General features: G+C 35.3%; 2 protein-coding genes across 2 annotated transcripts; both read left to right on the top strand.

The window, feature by feature from the left end:
• Positions 1-7,181: 7,181 nt before the first annotated feature.
• On the top strand, positions 7,182-8,941 carry LOC104699047 (serine/threonine-protein kinase STY17-like). The gene is made up of 6 exons (XM_010414399.2): positions 7,182-7,465; positions 7,573-7,708; positions 7,799-7,994; positions 8,074-8,195; positions 8,272-8,427; positions 8,501-8,941. Exons 1-6 carry the CDS (start codon positions 7,305-7,307, stop codon positions 8,831-8,833), a joined length of 1,104 nt encoding a protein of 367 aa, XP_010412701.2. The 5' UTR covers positions 7,182-7,304; the 3' UTR covers positions 8,834-8,941.
• Positions 8,942-10,527: 1,586 nt separating this feature from the next.
• On the top strand, positions 10,528-12,741 carry LOC104699046 (serine/threonine-protein kinase STY46-like). The gene is made up of 6 exons (XM_087452879.1): positions 10,528-10,793; positions 11,223-11,361; positions 11,464-11,659; positions 11,743-11,864; positions 11,944-12,102; positions 12,188-12,741. Exons 1-6 carry the CDS (start codon positions 10,564-10,566, stop codon positions 12,515-12,517), a joined length of 1,176 nt encoding a protein of 391 aa, XP_087309005.1. The 5' UTR covers positions 10,528-10,563; the 3' UTR covers positions 12,518-12,741.
• The last annotated feature ends 31 nt before the right edge of the window (positions 12,742-12,772 follow it).

Below are 12,772 nucleotides of genomic sequence, written 5' to 3'. Positions count from 1 at the left end.
ATTTACCTAATTTTTATTAGAGTTACAACAAGTTTTTTTTATCCAGATTACTAAAATTTTTATCATTCTGAGCCTTACAAATATACCATAGAATCCAAAGATAAATATTCGCCGAAGAAATCTGCTGGAATCTCCAAACAAATAATCCATGTTTGCATCTTCGGATTTTTCGGAAACGGGGATAAAGCCCAAACCTGTCTCGCCGGAGGACACTCAAACAGAGCATGATTGATTGTCTCTTGAGAACAGCCACCAAGCGCACACTTGATATCACAGCTTATTCTACGTTTCCGAAGATTAGTTGTTGTTACTACGCAACCAGTGATTACCTGCCACAAGAAATGCCAATATTTGGAGCGCACCAGAATTGCCAAACAAAGGCTTGTAATGGAGCTATATTTGGGCCAAAAGCTTTCAGAGCAGAGGGAGAAACCTGATGCTGCCATAAAGCATTATACCCAGATTTAATCATATAGAGACCTTTGTCAAATGCCAATCTAGCTTATTCGATGAGTTTGGACTACATAGAAGTAAAGCATAAATGATGGCAACATCCTCCGGTGCAAAAGTGGCCGAAAGCAAAGCCAAATTCCACGAATTTGAGGTCATGTCAACGAAGGTTTTAACTCTAAGCGCAAGATCGAAAGACGGTCCCGAACGCAATGTTGGTCTCGAGAGTTGAGCTGGAATCTATGGATCATACCAAAATGAGATGGAATCACCAGATCCTATCTGTTTAATAAGTTCTTTCTTTACCAAAGAGCGAGCAGACTCCATACTCCTCCATCCATAAGATGAGGAGTAAGATTTAATTGGATTCAACGGATCAGAATGCCTATAATAGCGAGCAAATAGTGAATCTGGGACTATAAATAATCTCCAAAACTGTTTAGCCAACAAAGCAGTGTATCCAAACATCGAAAACCCAATCCCTATTCAGCTTACTACACTACAAGAAAACAAGTCTTTTGCGATGGACAAATATATCGTGAATCCCTCGCAAATCGACAAAAGCGAGAAATTTGCGAGGAAAGTCCGTTCCTCGCAAATCGCGTCTCGCAAATCGGTCAACGTTGCAATTCCCTCGCAACTTTTGCGAGGAAATGTTGTCCCTCGCAAATCCCACGCATTTTGCGAGGAACTATTTTTCTAGCAACATCCTAGCAATTTTGTATCTAGTAAATCCCTCGCAAATTTGCGATGCTTTTGCAATTAAAATTTCCGTTGCAAATTATAATAACGGTGCAAATTGTAAAAAAAATTAGAATTTTCATTTTGGTAAGCTTCATTAAATTAAACCTGTAATTAAAATTAAACCTGTAATTATAATTAAACCTTATACTTAAGCAAATTAATGCTGTAATTAGAAGTACTAAGTTTACAATAACAAAACATAATAACCGATTTTGTTCTACACAAAAAATAGTTATGAGAGGATAAAGAGTACTAAGTACTAAGTTTACAAAACAAGTTCATCAGTGTTTACTGTCCGGTGGTTCCATCTCCGGTGGTTCCATCTCCAGTGGTTCCATCTCCGGTGGCAGGTCTGGCCGGTGAATCTTCTCGGCGAAATCTAGCAGCAAACTCTGGATCTTTAGATGCAAGATAATCAAAGTATGCATCATAACTTTGCATCTTCTCTGAATTTTCTTGCATCTTTTGTGCATTGGCCTGTAGTTGAGTTGCCTGAGTTGCAAGAACAGCTTCGGCAGCAGCAAGCTTCGCAGCTAGAACAAGTGGATCTTCAGAAGGAGGAGGCGGTTGAACAATCTAAGCTGAAGATGCTTCTGCTTGCATGTTACCAGCACCATATATCCGGTTCTTTTTCTTCGGAACAACCTGCCAACAAAACATATAGACACCATAAGTATTTACACAAACACAAACATTAACATAAACAATGAAGCATGTTTTACCTCGGCATAAATTTGGTTCTTCACAATTAGTGATAACCCACCAGAAGCACTACTCTCCATGTTATCCGCTGATATTAGGGAAGACTCAGCTTCAGCTATCTTTGATGACACTTCATTGAACACCTTCTCAGACAGTCCATCAACAAACGACCCATCATGTTTCCTATGAGTATCTTCTAGTACTCACAGGAAATCAGGTAGTGGCTCACCAGTACTCTCAGACTAAAAACAGAGAAATCAAACAACTATATTACTATATTGTAGATATGATATGATTAATGAACTTGTGTTAAACATAGATACTTACAAGCTTTCGTGCTCGGGCTTTAAAAGAGGTCTGACCAGAACGATGCTTATGTATTCCGGTGCCATCAGGATCACTATAGCGAGCATTACGGCTATTGATACTCTTTGCTTCTGATTTTGGTTCACACCAAAAGTTGACCAAGCCATCCCATACAGTAGGATCAAGCCACCGCGGCATTGCGTCATTACCTTTCTTCCTCCACTTACCCTTCCACCGAGACACTTGATCACTCATCCGGGTCTTCAACTTCTTTTCAAACTCAGATCTAACTCTTCCATTGATGGACGCATCCCAATTATATGTTTGCTTGTAAAGACATAAAATGAATCAGAAACAGAATCAGAACCAAATTCGAATGATAAACACACAAAATCTGTAATTTAAACACAACAACAATTTGTAACTTACCGCAAAAGTTTCAAACCACCGGTTTACAACCGGACCTGGTGTTTGGGTCCAATTGGCATGAGCTGATTTGAAATGTCTTTCAAAAATGGCCCGGACAGTAGCAACAACCGAAGAATCCTGGTCAAACCTACAAAACATAAGATAAAAGGAATTAGGATCATTGAAAATACAAAACATAAAGATAAACTATATGTTAGATACATAACATTCTCACCAAATAGTACCCGGAGGTCGCTTAGGATCCAGTTTTGGTAAGCCAGCACGCCCGGGACTTGCAAGTAACTCTTCCAAAGTGAAAAACACTTGAGAGGCACTTGCACCGTTGACACACGACGTTGATTGCTGAGGAGGAGGATCATTTTGCTGAGAAGGAAGATCATTTTGCACCGGTGAGGTACCTTGAGAAGAGGCGGTAGAATGTAGCCTTTGAGCAGAGCCAGTAGAGCGTACCCCTCGAGAAGGGACGGGAGGAGATAATCCTTGTGAAGATATGAACCTTGTATAATGGTTTTGGTTGACAGATCCGTTTTGGTCTCGAGAAGACATCTGAGAAGAGAAGGAGAACATGTAAAAATCATTACCCTAAAATCATTACCCTAAATTAAAAACAAAAATTAAAACCCCTAAAATCGAATCGAAACCCTAATCCTAAAATTAAATCCCCAAAATTGTTACCCTAAACCCAAAATTAAATCCCCAAAATTGAAACCCTAAACCCAAAATTAAATCCCCAAAATCGAAACCCTAATCCCAAAATTAAATCCCCAAAATTCGAAACCCTAAAATCGAATTAAAAACCTAATCGAATCATAACCCTAAACCCCAAAATGAATCCCCAATTTCGAAACCCTAATTTAGAAGGGGAGAGGAGGAGACTTACCAGCAAAGAGAGAAGAGATCGAGTCGGAGATTAACCGGACAAGAGATTCAGAGGAAAAGAGAGAAGAGGAGGAGTTAGGGTTCGAGAAGGGTTAACTGGACCTGAGAGAAGAGGAGCAGACTCACCGGAAAAGACAAAAGAGATCGGAGAAGAGAGAAGAAATCGGAGAAGAAGGGTTCGAGAAGGGTTTCTCTTTTGGCTGCGGATTAGTCGAGGTTTGAGTTTCGCTCAAACTAGGTTTTCTAATTATATATAAAAACACTGCGTCGCAAATCCCTCGCAAATATTTCTAGGGATTAGCTATGGTCCCTCGCAAATCCCTAGCAAGCATATAAAAATATGTAATTAATATTTCAAGAATTTGCGAGATAATTGCAAGAGTCCCTCGCAAATCCCTCGCAAAGTCTTTAGGGTTTAGGATTTGCAATTTTCATTTGTGCCCTCTCTTTGATTATAAATCTTGAATGATATCAATTTAATAATTATTAGTAATGTAATTAGTCTTAAAGATTAAGGTTCAAGGGTTTAGGGTTGTTATTTGCGAGGGAATTGCTATGTATTGAGTTTTTTGCAATGGATTTGCGACGAATTTGCTATGGCTCTAACAAATCAGTCGCAAATTTGTCGCAAACCTTGAATATCTAATTTGCAAAAACCATCAAAATAATTGTAACAAATTAGTCAAATTAACTTTCAAGTATATTATAAGGTCCAATGGTGTCATCAGACTCTTTTCTATCATCAAACTTTCCAAAATTGTCCAAATTTGCATCTTACTCTAAACATGATGATGTTCTACATTATATCACATATATGTTCATTACATTGAGACAAATATTTGCCAAATTGTCCAATTCTCTAACAATTTTCTGTACCACTGCTATCTTTGATTAATAGTTTTGGATTCATCTTTTTTAATCATTAATAGTAATGTAATAAGTCTTTAGGGTTTAGGGTTTAGGGTTAAGGGTTTAAAGTTTCTATTTGTGAGGGAATTGCTATGTTTTGTTTTGTTTGCGATGGATTTGCGACGAATTTGCTATGGCTCTAGCAAATCAGTCGCAAATCTTGAATATCTAATTTGCAAAAACCATCAAAATAATGTTAAAAGTTAGTAAATTCACCTTATGAACACATTCAAATGTATTTCAGAATAATTCTATTAAGTTTTGTAATATTTATAAAAAAAATTATTATCCTAACTTTGCAATGGATTTGCTATAGCTTTCGCAAATCACTCGCAATTCCATAGCAAATTTGCTATGGAGTACCTTCTCGCAAAATCGTCGCAATATTGCGATGGATTTGCAAGGAAAAGGAACTTCCCAGCGAATTTGTCGTAAATGCGTCGCAATTGAGCAGCGGATTTGCGACGACTGAGTTCGTCGCAAATTTGCGAGGAATGTGCTATGGTTTTTTATTTTCTAGTAAATCCCTCGCAAATCTATCACAAATTTGCGAGAGTTGTGTTCCGTCGCAATGTGTCCTCGCAAAAGGCTTGTTTTCTTGTAGTGCTAACACACAACTTGTCCCAAACGACCCAATGTAAATCTCGCAATTCCCTAGATGAGCTCCACCAAAAGTTAGATATCGCACTAGTAAGCTTTCGTTTGACTGTTTTCGATAGACGAAAGCAAGACATGACAAAAGTAGGGACAGATGTAGCCACCGACTTAATCATCACTATATATTGTTTGTTATTAAGGAATATTTTATTTTGTAAGGAAGCTTATGTAATTGGAACTGAGTTAAAGATCACATTATCCAACTTTACTAATATCTCTATATTCCCTGTTCTTTATCAAGGAATCTTTTGACTTTTTTTAATATGGTTAGGTAATTAGGGAATCTTAAAACTGATTGGAACTGAAATTAACACAGTAGCTCGGACGCGACAAGTTCTCTACCTCCGTTGTTTTCGTAACTATGGGACCGATTATGTTTATTTTTGTATCTCGAAGTGTGAGCATTTCAAAACGTCGATAGGTTTATGTAGTAAACGTATGGGTATCAATTATATAACCATTAATGATATGTGTTACAGTTCTTATTTATGTCGTCAGTGTGTGTTACAAATATTCAACCCCGAAAAATATCCTATAAATATAACTCTGCCAAAGTACCGACTTTGTTTATAATGCATTGTCCACTCCACCCGAATATATACGTACAGTATATGCATGTGAGTTATTTGAATATATATATCGTAAATTTTTATCTTCTCGTCTTATACATATGTAATCGACTTACTCTGTGTGAATATCGCAAACAAAGTCTGGTCCCCAATGAGATTCAGCCTATAGTTTGTTCGAACTAGTTAATCCAGTTGACATGGTAATGATTGTAGATTTACTAGCTACAAGTACTGGATGTGTCGACTTTGACTTGATTTGCGTAGAGAAAAATAATGTAAAAATACAGTCGATACAACTTACAATCTCTTAGCAAAAAAAAAAATACAACTTACAACCTCCTAATTTCGTAAAGATGATAAGAAATTATAATCTAACAAACGAAATGAGAAGTAGGGCTAGCATTAACTTGTAAAACATAATTTCACAGCTTATGTATATTGTAAAATGCTCAAGCCCTCACGCTTAGGAAACTACGTGCTTAGGAGAGTGAAAATAATGCAATATTGATGGCCTTTTAAGTCTCAGCGATATCATACTAATAAGCCCATATTGAGTCTTGTTTGCATTACAACGGTCGAAATTAAAGTGTTAAAACTAGAAGATAAGAAGCTTCCTCCCCAAGTGGTGAGTGTGTGTTGTGTTCGGTCTTATGGCAATGCCTAAACCCTAACATGTATTTGCTTGGTTTCGATTTCAATTTTTTTTTTCGAGTTCTACAAATGGGAACACGTATTTAAGTGTAGCTCTTTTGAGATGGTGGATATTCTTACCTAATCATATAAGCTTGATCGGTAACAAAATCTCATTTTATCGAAACATTTATTTAATGTAGCTCTTTCGAGATGGTGGATGTTTATACATCGGCATGGCGTTGTGTCAACTTATGTGATACATATATAGTAGTCACATATACTGGAACCGAAATATCGTAGGATAGATTGACGGTAAGTTTGAAAATCTTTTCAATCATATGATAATATCGCAACCATATGTCTTAACTCGGTTGCGAACGTCATTGCCTGTGAGTACATTTTGTATGTAAACTAAACAAAACTAGGATACTGTGGACCTGGGTTACCTGATTATTTTATCTAATCTTTAGTAATAAACATTGATAGAAGATTATTTTATCAGTCAGTCGCGTTTCTATTTCACCATGAAAATTATTGGCAATGAAAATAAGATTTATTTATAAAAAAATATATAAAATTTTAAAGATAGGAAATTTATAAAATATATGTAATTCCAGATTTGTTACCATCTTTCTCCTGCTATATACAATACATTGCTGTATACAGCTCATGCACGAAATTTTTTCCAAAAGAGTTGCACATAGAGTCCACATATATTGTTAAACATATTAAGAAAAAAAGCTACATAAAGATAAAAATCAAGAGATGTGGTGGTGAATGGATAAAACATTAATTTAAAGATAAACGAGACCATTCATACTCATCGGTAAACAGTTACTGTAATAATTAGTATTGATTTTCTCATTTTTTCATTTTTTTCTCTCCTGCATGACCATCCATTTTTAGCCAACATACATGTTGGAGTACTATAAATAAGCCCAAGTACTTCCTCTATCACTCATCATCATCAACACTTCATCTTTCACTAATCATCCTTAGTCCTCTCAATCACTTCCAGCCTTCAAAATGAGCGCTGGACTAATGGCTTTCTCAAACTACCCTTCTTACAAGAAGTCCAACGAGAAATTTAAGTTCCGTATCAGCGGGGAATTGCTTCTCAACCCAAACGATGTCTTAGTGGGAGAGATGATTGGAGAAGGAGGCCACTTCATCGTCTACAAAGGATTGTTTGTCCCATCTCTCTCTCTTATTTTTTATAATGATGAATTTAACACTAATCCGTTTAATTAAAAGTTATCACTTATTTCGTATGTTCTTTATAATGATTTTATAGGCTCAGAAACCGAGTTCCCGTTGCTGTGAAGATAATGCAACCAAGTGTAAAATCTGCTGTGAGCATTATGGACAAAAAGAAGTTTCAAAATGAAGTTCTGTTACTATCCAAGATGAGACATGCCAACATTGTGAAGGTAAAAAATTAAAAATTTATTAGTTACATATATTGGTGTTTTATCATTGTAATAGTGAGAAATTAAACATGGTTTTTGGTGATGGTATAGTTTGTTGGAGCTTGCATAGAGCCGCAACTGGTGATAGTTACCGAACTCATGGAAGGCGGCACTCTTCAGAGGTTCATGTGGAGTTCTCAGTCGAAACCTCTTGATCTAAAGAAGGCACTGACCTTTGCTTTGGATATTTCTCGAGCCATGGAGTTTTTGCACGCAAAAGGCATCATTCACCGTGATTTAAACCCAAGTAAATATGCTCCAGTTTATACATAAAATCTTGTGAATAGAGAAACAAATTTGAAATTATGGTGTGTTGGTTGGTGTAGCGAATTTGTTGGTAACCGGTGATCACAAGCATGTGAAATTGGCTGATTTTGGAATTGCTAGAGAAGAGAATAAAGATGGCATGACTTGTGAGGCTGGCACTTGTAAATGGATGGCTCCTGAGGTAATGATTCTTTTGAGCTAAATCTTTTATTTCGAAACATATAAAATGATTGATTTTTCTGTTTTTGTAACCGTAGGTAAGTAGTCGTGATGCACTTCAAGTTGAGGAGCCAAAGCACTATGATCATAAAGCGGATGTTTACAGCTTTGCTATAGTTTTTTGGGAGCTGCTTAATGGTGAAGAACCATTCCATGGCGTGCCTAACATTTGTGTTCCCCACCTTGTACAACATGTAAGGTCACAAATCAACTTATAAATCTAAAAAGGGTGAAGAATTATAAATGTTGGATTTGCTTTCCTTACAGGGTGAGAGACCAAGTCTTGCGAATACACCAGAGGAAATGATCCCCATCCTTGAATTATGCTGGGCACAAGATTCGGATGCGCGTCCTGAGTTCAAGGAAATTAGGCTCTTGTTGACAAGCCTGTTAAAAGTTTTGACCTCAGATGGTAGTACTGACACACTACTACTATCGGATGAGGAGGCTTATGACGGTGATATCGATGAGTATTCGGAGACCCCTCCTCAGAATCAAGAGCATTGTTGCAACGTGAACAAACCTAAGGAGAAGAAGAAAGTACTGGTGAAGATGATGCGTCCTTTCGTTAAGATGTTTAGGGCTTGTTACAAGCCATGATCATGTTTTTTGTCCTTTCGTTGTTTTTTTTTGTCCTCCTTGTTTTTTCTTGTTGTAATAAGATTTTTCTTTTAAGAAAAAGCAATGCAATTCTCATTCTTCTTTTCATGGACACTTCAATTCGTTTTCTTTACAGAAAATATATTCTTGTGGTCACCATATATAAGCTGAATAAATCACAAGTTGATACTGGTAAAATTTAACATTTTTCCTGAGAATTGTTAATCATATAGTAAATAACAAAAGCTTGTTAAAGGTACTCAATTGTCTACAAAGGAAGAAGTCCACAATCCTGTGTTATACAGTGGAGTACCTTTTAACAACCCTTTGCTAAGATTTTATTTCAAAACATCTTTCCTCACTCAAAGGAAGAAGTACCATTCAAAGCGCCTCGTTATGTATTCTTTTTCTTGTAAGATAGATAAAATCACAACTCAACATTTATCACTTAACATGAAGATGATTTTACATAGGACCAAGCTTTAGGAATATTGCGGAAATATCCTAAGTATATGACTCAAATGTGAGTTCTGACTTTAAGGGGATTACTATTATCTTAATAAACTTTCTCAGTAACTTCTCCTTAATTATACAATGAATATTATAACGATGAAACAGACTAAAATTGCATATAGTAATAGGTATATTTATTAAACCTTGAAACCAATATTAAGTAGATCGTTTGATGGTGTGATTGGATGAAGTTTACAGTCGGTAGAAAGTTTTTTTTTTTTAAAGGCCTAATTGTGAGTCAATCATTCTGTAGTTTTAGAAAATGAAGTCACAGCCCGAAAAGTTAAGGAAATTATATTGGCTGTGAGAATCAAGTCTTTTTCCCGTTTTACATGTTACAAGTTGGATAGAAACTGAACTCCATAGATTTTTCTTCATGAACTCTTAATTCTTATGGGAGGTGTATTTAACTTGATATTATAGGTGATTTATGTAATATTTATAAATCATATGTTATTCAATCATTGATTTAAAAAAAAAAATCTCTTAAAATTAACTGTTATTGAATTAATGATTTAAAAATCTACATTTTTACTGTTATTCAAAATTGTTTGTGGATTTAAATTTTAATAATTTGTAGGGATTCTTGAGGATTTGAAAGTATTTCTTTAGTTAAAAATACAGAAATCCAAATCTCATGGTTTTAGATAAGATTTGAAAGAATCTTACAATAAATCATATCAACTTCCCTAAAATCATCAAAATCATTTCAAAACTCATAAAAACTAAAATCACTTAAAATATTAAATTGAATACACTCAATTATCTACAGAAATTGAGTAAAATATATTTTTTCAATTTTAAATAAGTTTAGTTTGCATATAGGATCGACATATATAGTAACAGCTAAATAAAAAGGGGAAAAAATGTAGACATAGATGCAAAAAAAATACTTAAAAGATAAGATTATATGAATATCATGACATGTGGTGATAAACAAATGGAGAAACTTGAATTACAAAAAGAGAAAAGAATCTTTTAAGTCATAGTTTTCATTTTTCCTTCTTTCCCCTTCCAAGTTTGAATTATCAATTATTACATAACAAATAAATATTATATTTTTCTTATTTCCTCTAATCAGACTTTTGGCGTTTAGTAAAGACTAATGAAATTACATGAGTATCCATCCCCCCAAACTCTACTATAAATCTATGTAACTCAAGCACTTCTCTTTCACTCTCATCTTCCTCAATCACTCATCACTTCAAATCATCAAAATGAAAGCTCAAATGTTCCAGCGAGCCCCAACAATGTCCACAGCCTGTTCGACGATGCTTTACCCGAACTATCCTTTTCTCATGTCATCGTTTGGCCGCTCAGATGACTGTTGTGAGTCCGACGAGCAATTCAATTTCACTATCAGCAAAGATTTGCTTCTAGATGCTAAGGATGTCTTGATGGGACATATGATTGGAGAAGGAGCCAAGGCCATCGTCTACAAAGGAATGTGAGTTTCACCTCTCTCTCTCTCTCTCTCTCTCTCTCTCTCTCTCTCTCTCTCTCTCTAGTCTTGTTAAGATTTTATTCTGTTATAAAATTGTGGAAAACAGTAAGAAATTTGGTGATTTTTCCGTTTTTTTTAGTTTTATAATTTTCATTTCAGGGTTTATTTTATTAATTATTTAATAACTGAAACAACTTTTTTCTCAGACAGTAACTTTAAGTGAATGTTTAGTGTAAAATGACATGAGGCAACCTAAAGACCAATTATATATATATATATATGTTCCACAATTTTGAGTGAATTAATTAATGTGATGTTGCATAGAAATCATTAGTGGAATCATCTTAATTAACAAAGCCCTAAGAATGGATTTTTTCTTTCTTTCTAATCACTATTATTTCATATCTCTTCTCTAATGATTTTTAGATTCAGCATATGCAGATACAAATGTACTGTGGCGGTGAAGGTAGTGCAGCCGTGTGAAACATCTGCTGTAAGCATAGAGGACAAACAACAGTTTCAAAAGGAGTTTCTGTTACTATCCTCGATGGAACATAACAACATTGTGAAGGTAAAAAATGAAAAGTATATTTATATTGGTGCTTTCAATATTAGTTGTATATATAAACTTATAGTAATGAGGAATCAATCATGGCTTTTAATAAATGTATAGTTTTTTGGAGCTTGCATAGAGCCACAATTGATGATAGTTACCGAACTCATGGAAGGCGGCAGTCTTCATAAGTTCATATTGAACTCTCGTTCGAGTCCTCCTAATCTAAAGAAGGCACTAAGCTTTGCTTTGGATATTTCTCGAGCCATGGAGTTTTTGCACTCAAATGGCATCATTCACCGTGATTTAAATCCAAGTAAATATGTTCCATTTTACAATTGATCATGTATTGTAGAATAACGAAACGAATTTAACCAACTGGTCTCTATATTTATGTAGGGAATGTGTTGGTAACAAGTGATATGGAAATGGTAAAATTGGCTGATTTTGGACTTGCAAGAGAATATACTATAGGTGGCATGACTTGTGAGGCTGGCACTTACAGATGGATGGCTCCTGAGGTAATGAACTGATTCTTTCAAGACCTAAATTTTCTTTCTGAAACATATCAATTCATAATTTTATGTTTAATATACACAGGTATGTAGCCGTGAGCCACTCAAATATGGAGAGAAGAAGCACTATCACCACAAAGTTGATGTCTACAGCTTTGCACTAATTTTTTGGGCGTTGCTCACCAATCAAATACCATTCAATGAGATGAATACGACTGCGTCTATTCTCTATTTTGTAAAACAGGTAATTTATTAAATGATACAAATTAACACTTTTAACTTATAACTGAGAGGAGATAAAAATGATGGATCATCTTAATTTCTTCTAGGGCAAGAGACCAAGCCTTAAGAATATTCCAGATGAAATTGTTCCCATCTTGGAATCTTGTTGGGCGGAAGAATCAGAGGCACGTCCTGAGTTTACAGAGATCACTATCTTATTGGAAAAATTGCTAAACGAGTTGAGCTCAGCTGGGACTAGTAATGAAACAGTAATATCAGATGAGGAATCTTATGACGTTGAGATGGGAGATTTGGATACCAATTGTTTGATTCAAAAGGGCTATCGCAGGCTAGAGAAACCTAAGGGGAAGAAGAAGAAGAAAGTGATGAGTAGGATACTTCCTTTCTTCAAGACGTTCTTTTCATCGAAGGGGTGAAATGCACTTTTTGTGTGTTTCCTATAAAGATGAAGAGAATTTTAACTTCATTTGTTGCAAAACCCAGAGAAAGTTGGTAGACTAATTAAGAAAATGATAAAACTGAAGATTTTGTCATGTGTCTGTTTTGTCTTCTTCTTCGTTGGGGGTTTTGTTACTCTTTTATTGTTGTTGTTCTTCTTGTAACCAAAAAAAAAGTAATGCATTCCCATTCTTGTTTTTCATGGAAAATTCAACTATTTATTTTACAACAGA

The sequence above is a fragment of the Camelina sativa genome, chromosome 6 (assembly GCF_030686135.1).
Source record: "Camelina sativa cultivar CO46 ecotype springtype chromosome 6, ASM3068613v1".
Classification (NCBI taxonomy): Eukaryota; Viridiplantae; Streptophyta; class Magnoliopsida; order Brassicales; family Brassicaceae; genus Camelina; species Camelina sativa.
The sequence above is the reverse complement of the archived record's forward strand: the minus strand, read 5'-3'. Positions and strand labels throughout refer to the sequence as shown.

What these genes read in the sequence shown, in the direction of transcription:
- LOC104699047 (XM_010414399.2), top strand. Translation starts at nt 7,305, where the DNA reads ATGAGCGCTGGACTAATGGCTTTCTCAAACTACCCTTCTTACAAGAAG. An exon ending in TTCATCGTCTACAAAGGATT is followed by an intron (nt 7,466 to 7,572) that starts GTTTGTCCCATC and finishes ATGATTTTATAG; the next exon opens with GCTCAGAAACCGAGTTCCCG. An exon ending in GTAAATGGATGGCTCCTGAG is followed by an intron (nt 8,196 to 8,271) that starts GTAATGATTCTT and finishes TTGTAACCGTAG; the next exon opens with GTAAGTAGTCGTGATGCACT.
- LOC104699046 (XM_087452879.1), top strand. Translation starts at nt 10,564, where the DNA reads ATGAAAGCTCAAATGTTCCAGCGAGCCCCAACAATGTCCACAGCCTGT. An exon ending in ACAGATGGATGGCTCCTGAG is followed by an intron (nt 11,865 to 11,943) that starts GTAATGAACTGA and finishes TAATATACACAG; the next exon opens with GTATGTAGCCGTGAGCCACT. An exon ending in TTCTCTATTTTGTAAAACAG is followed by an intron (nt 12,103 to 12,187) that starts GTAATTTATTAA and finishes AATTTCTTCTAG; the next exon opens with GGCAAGAGACCAAGCCTTAA.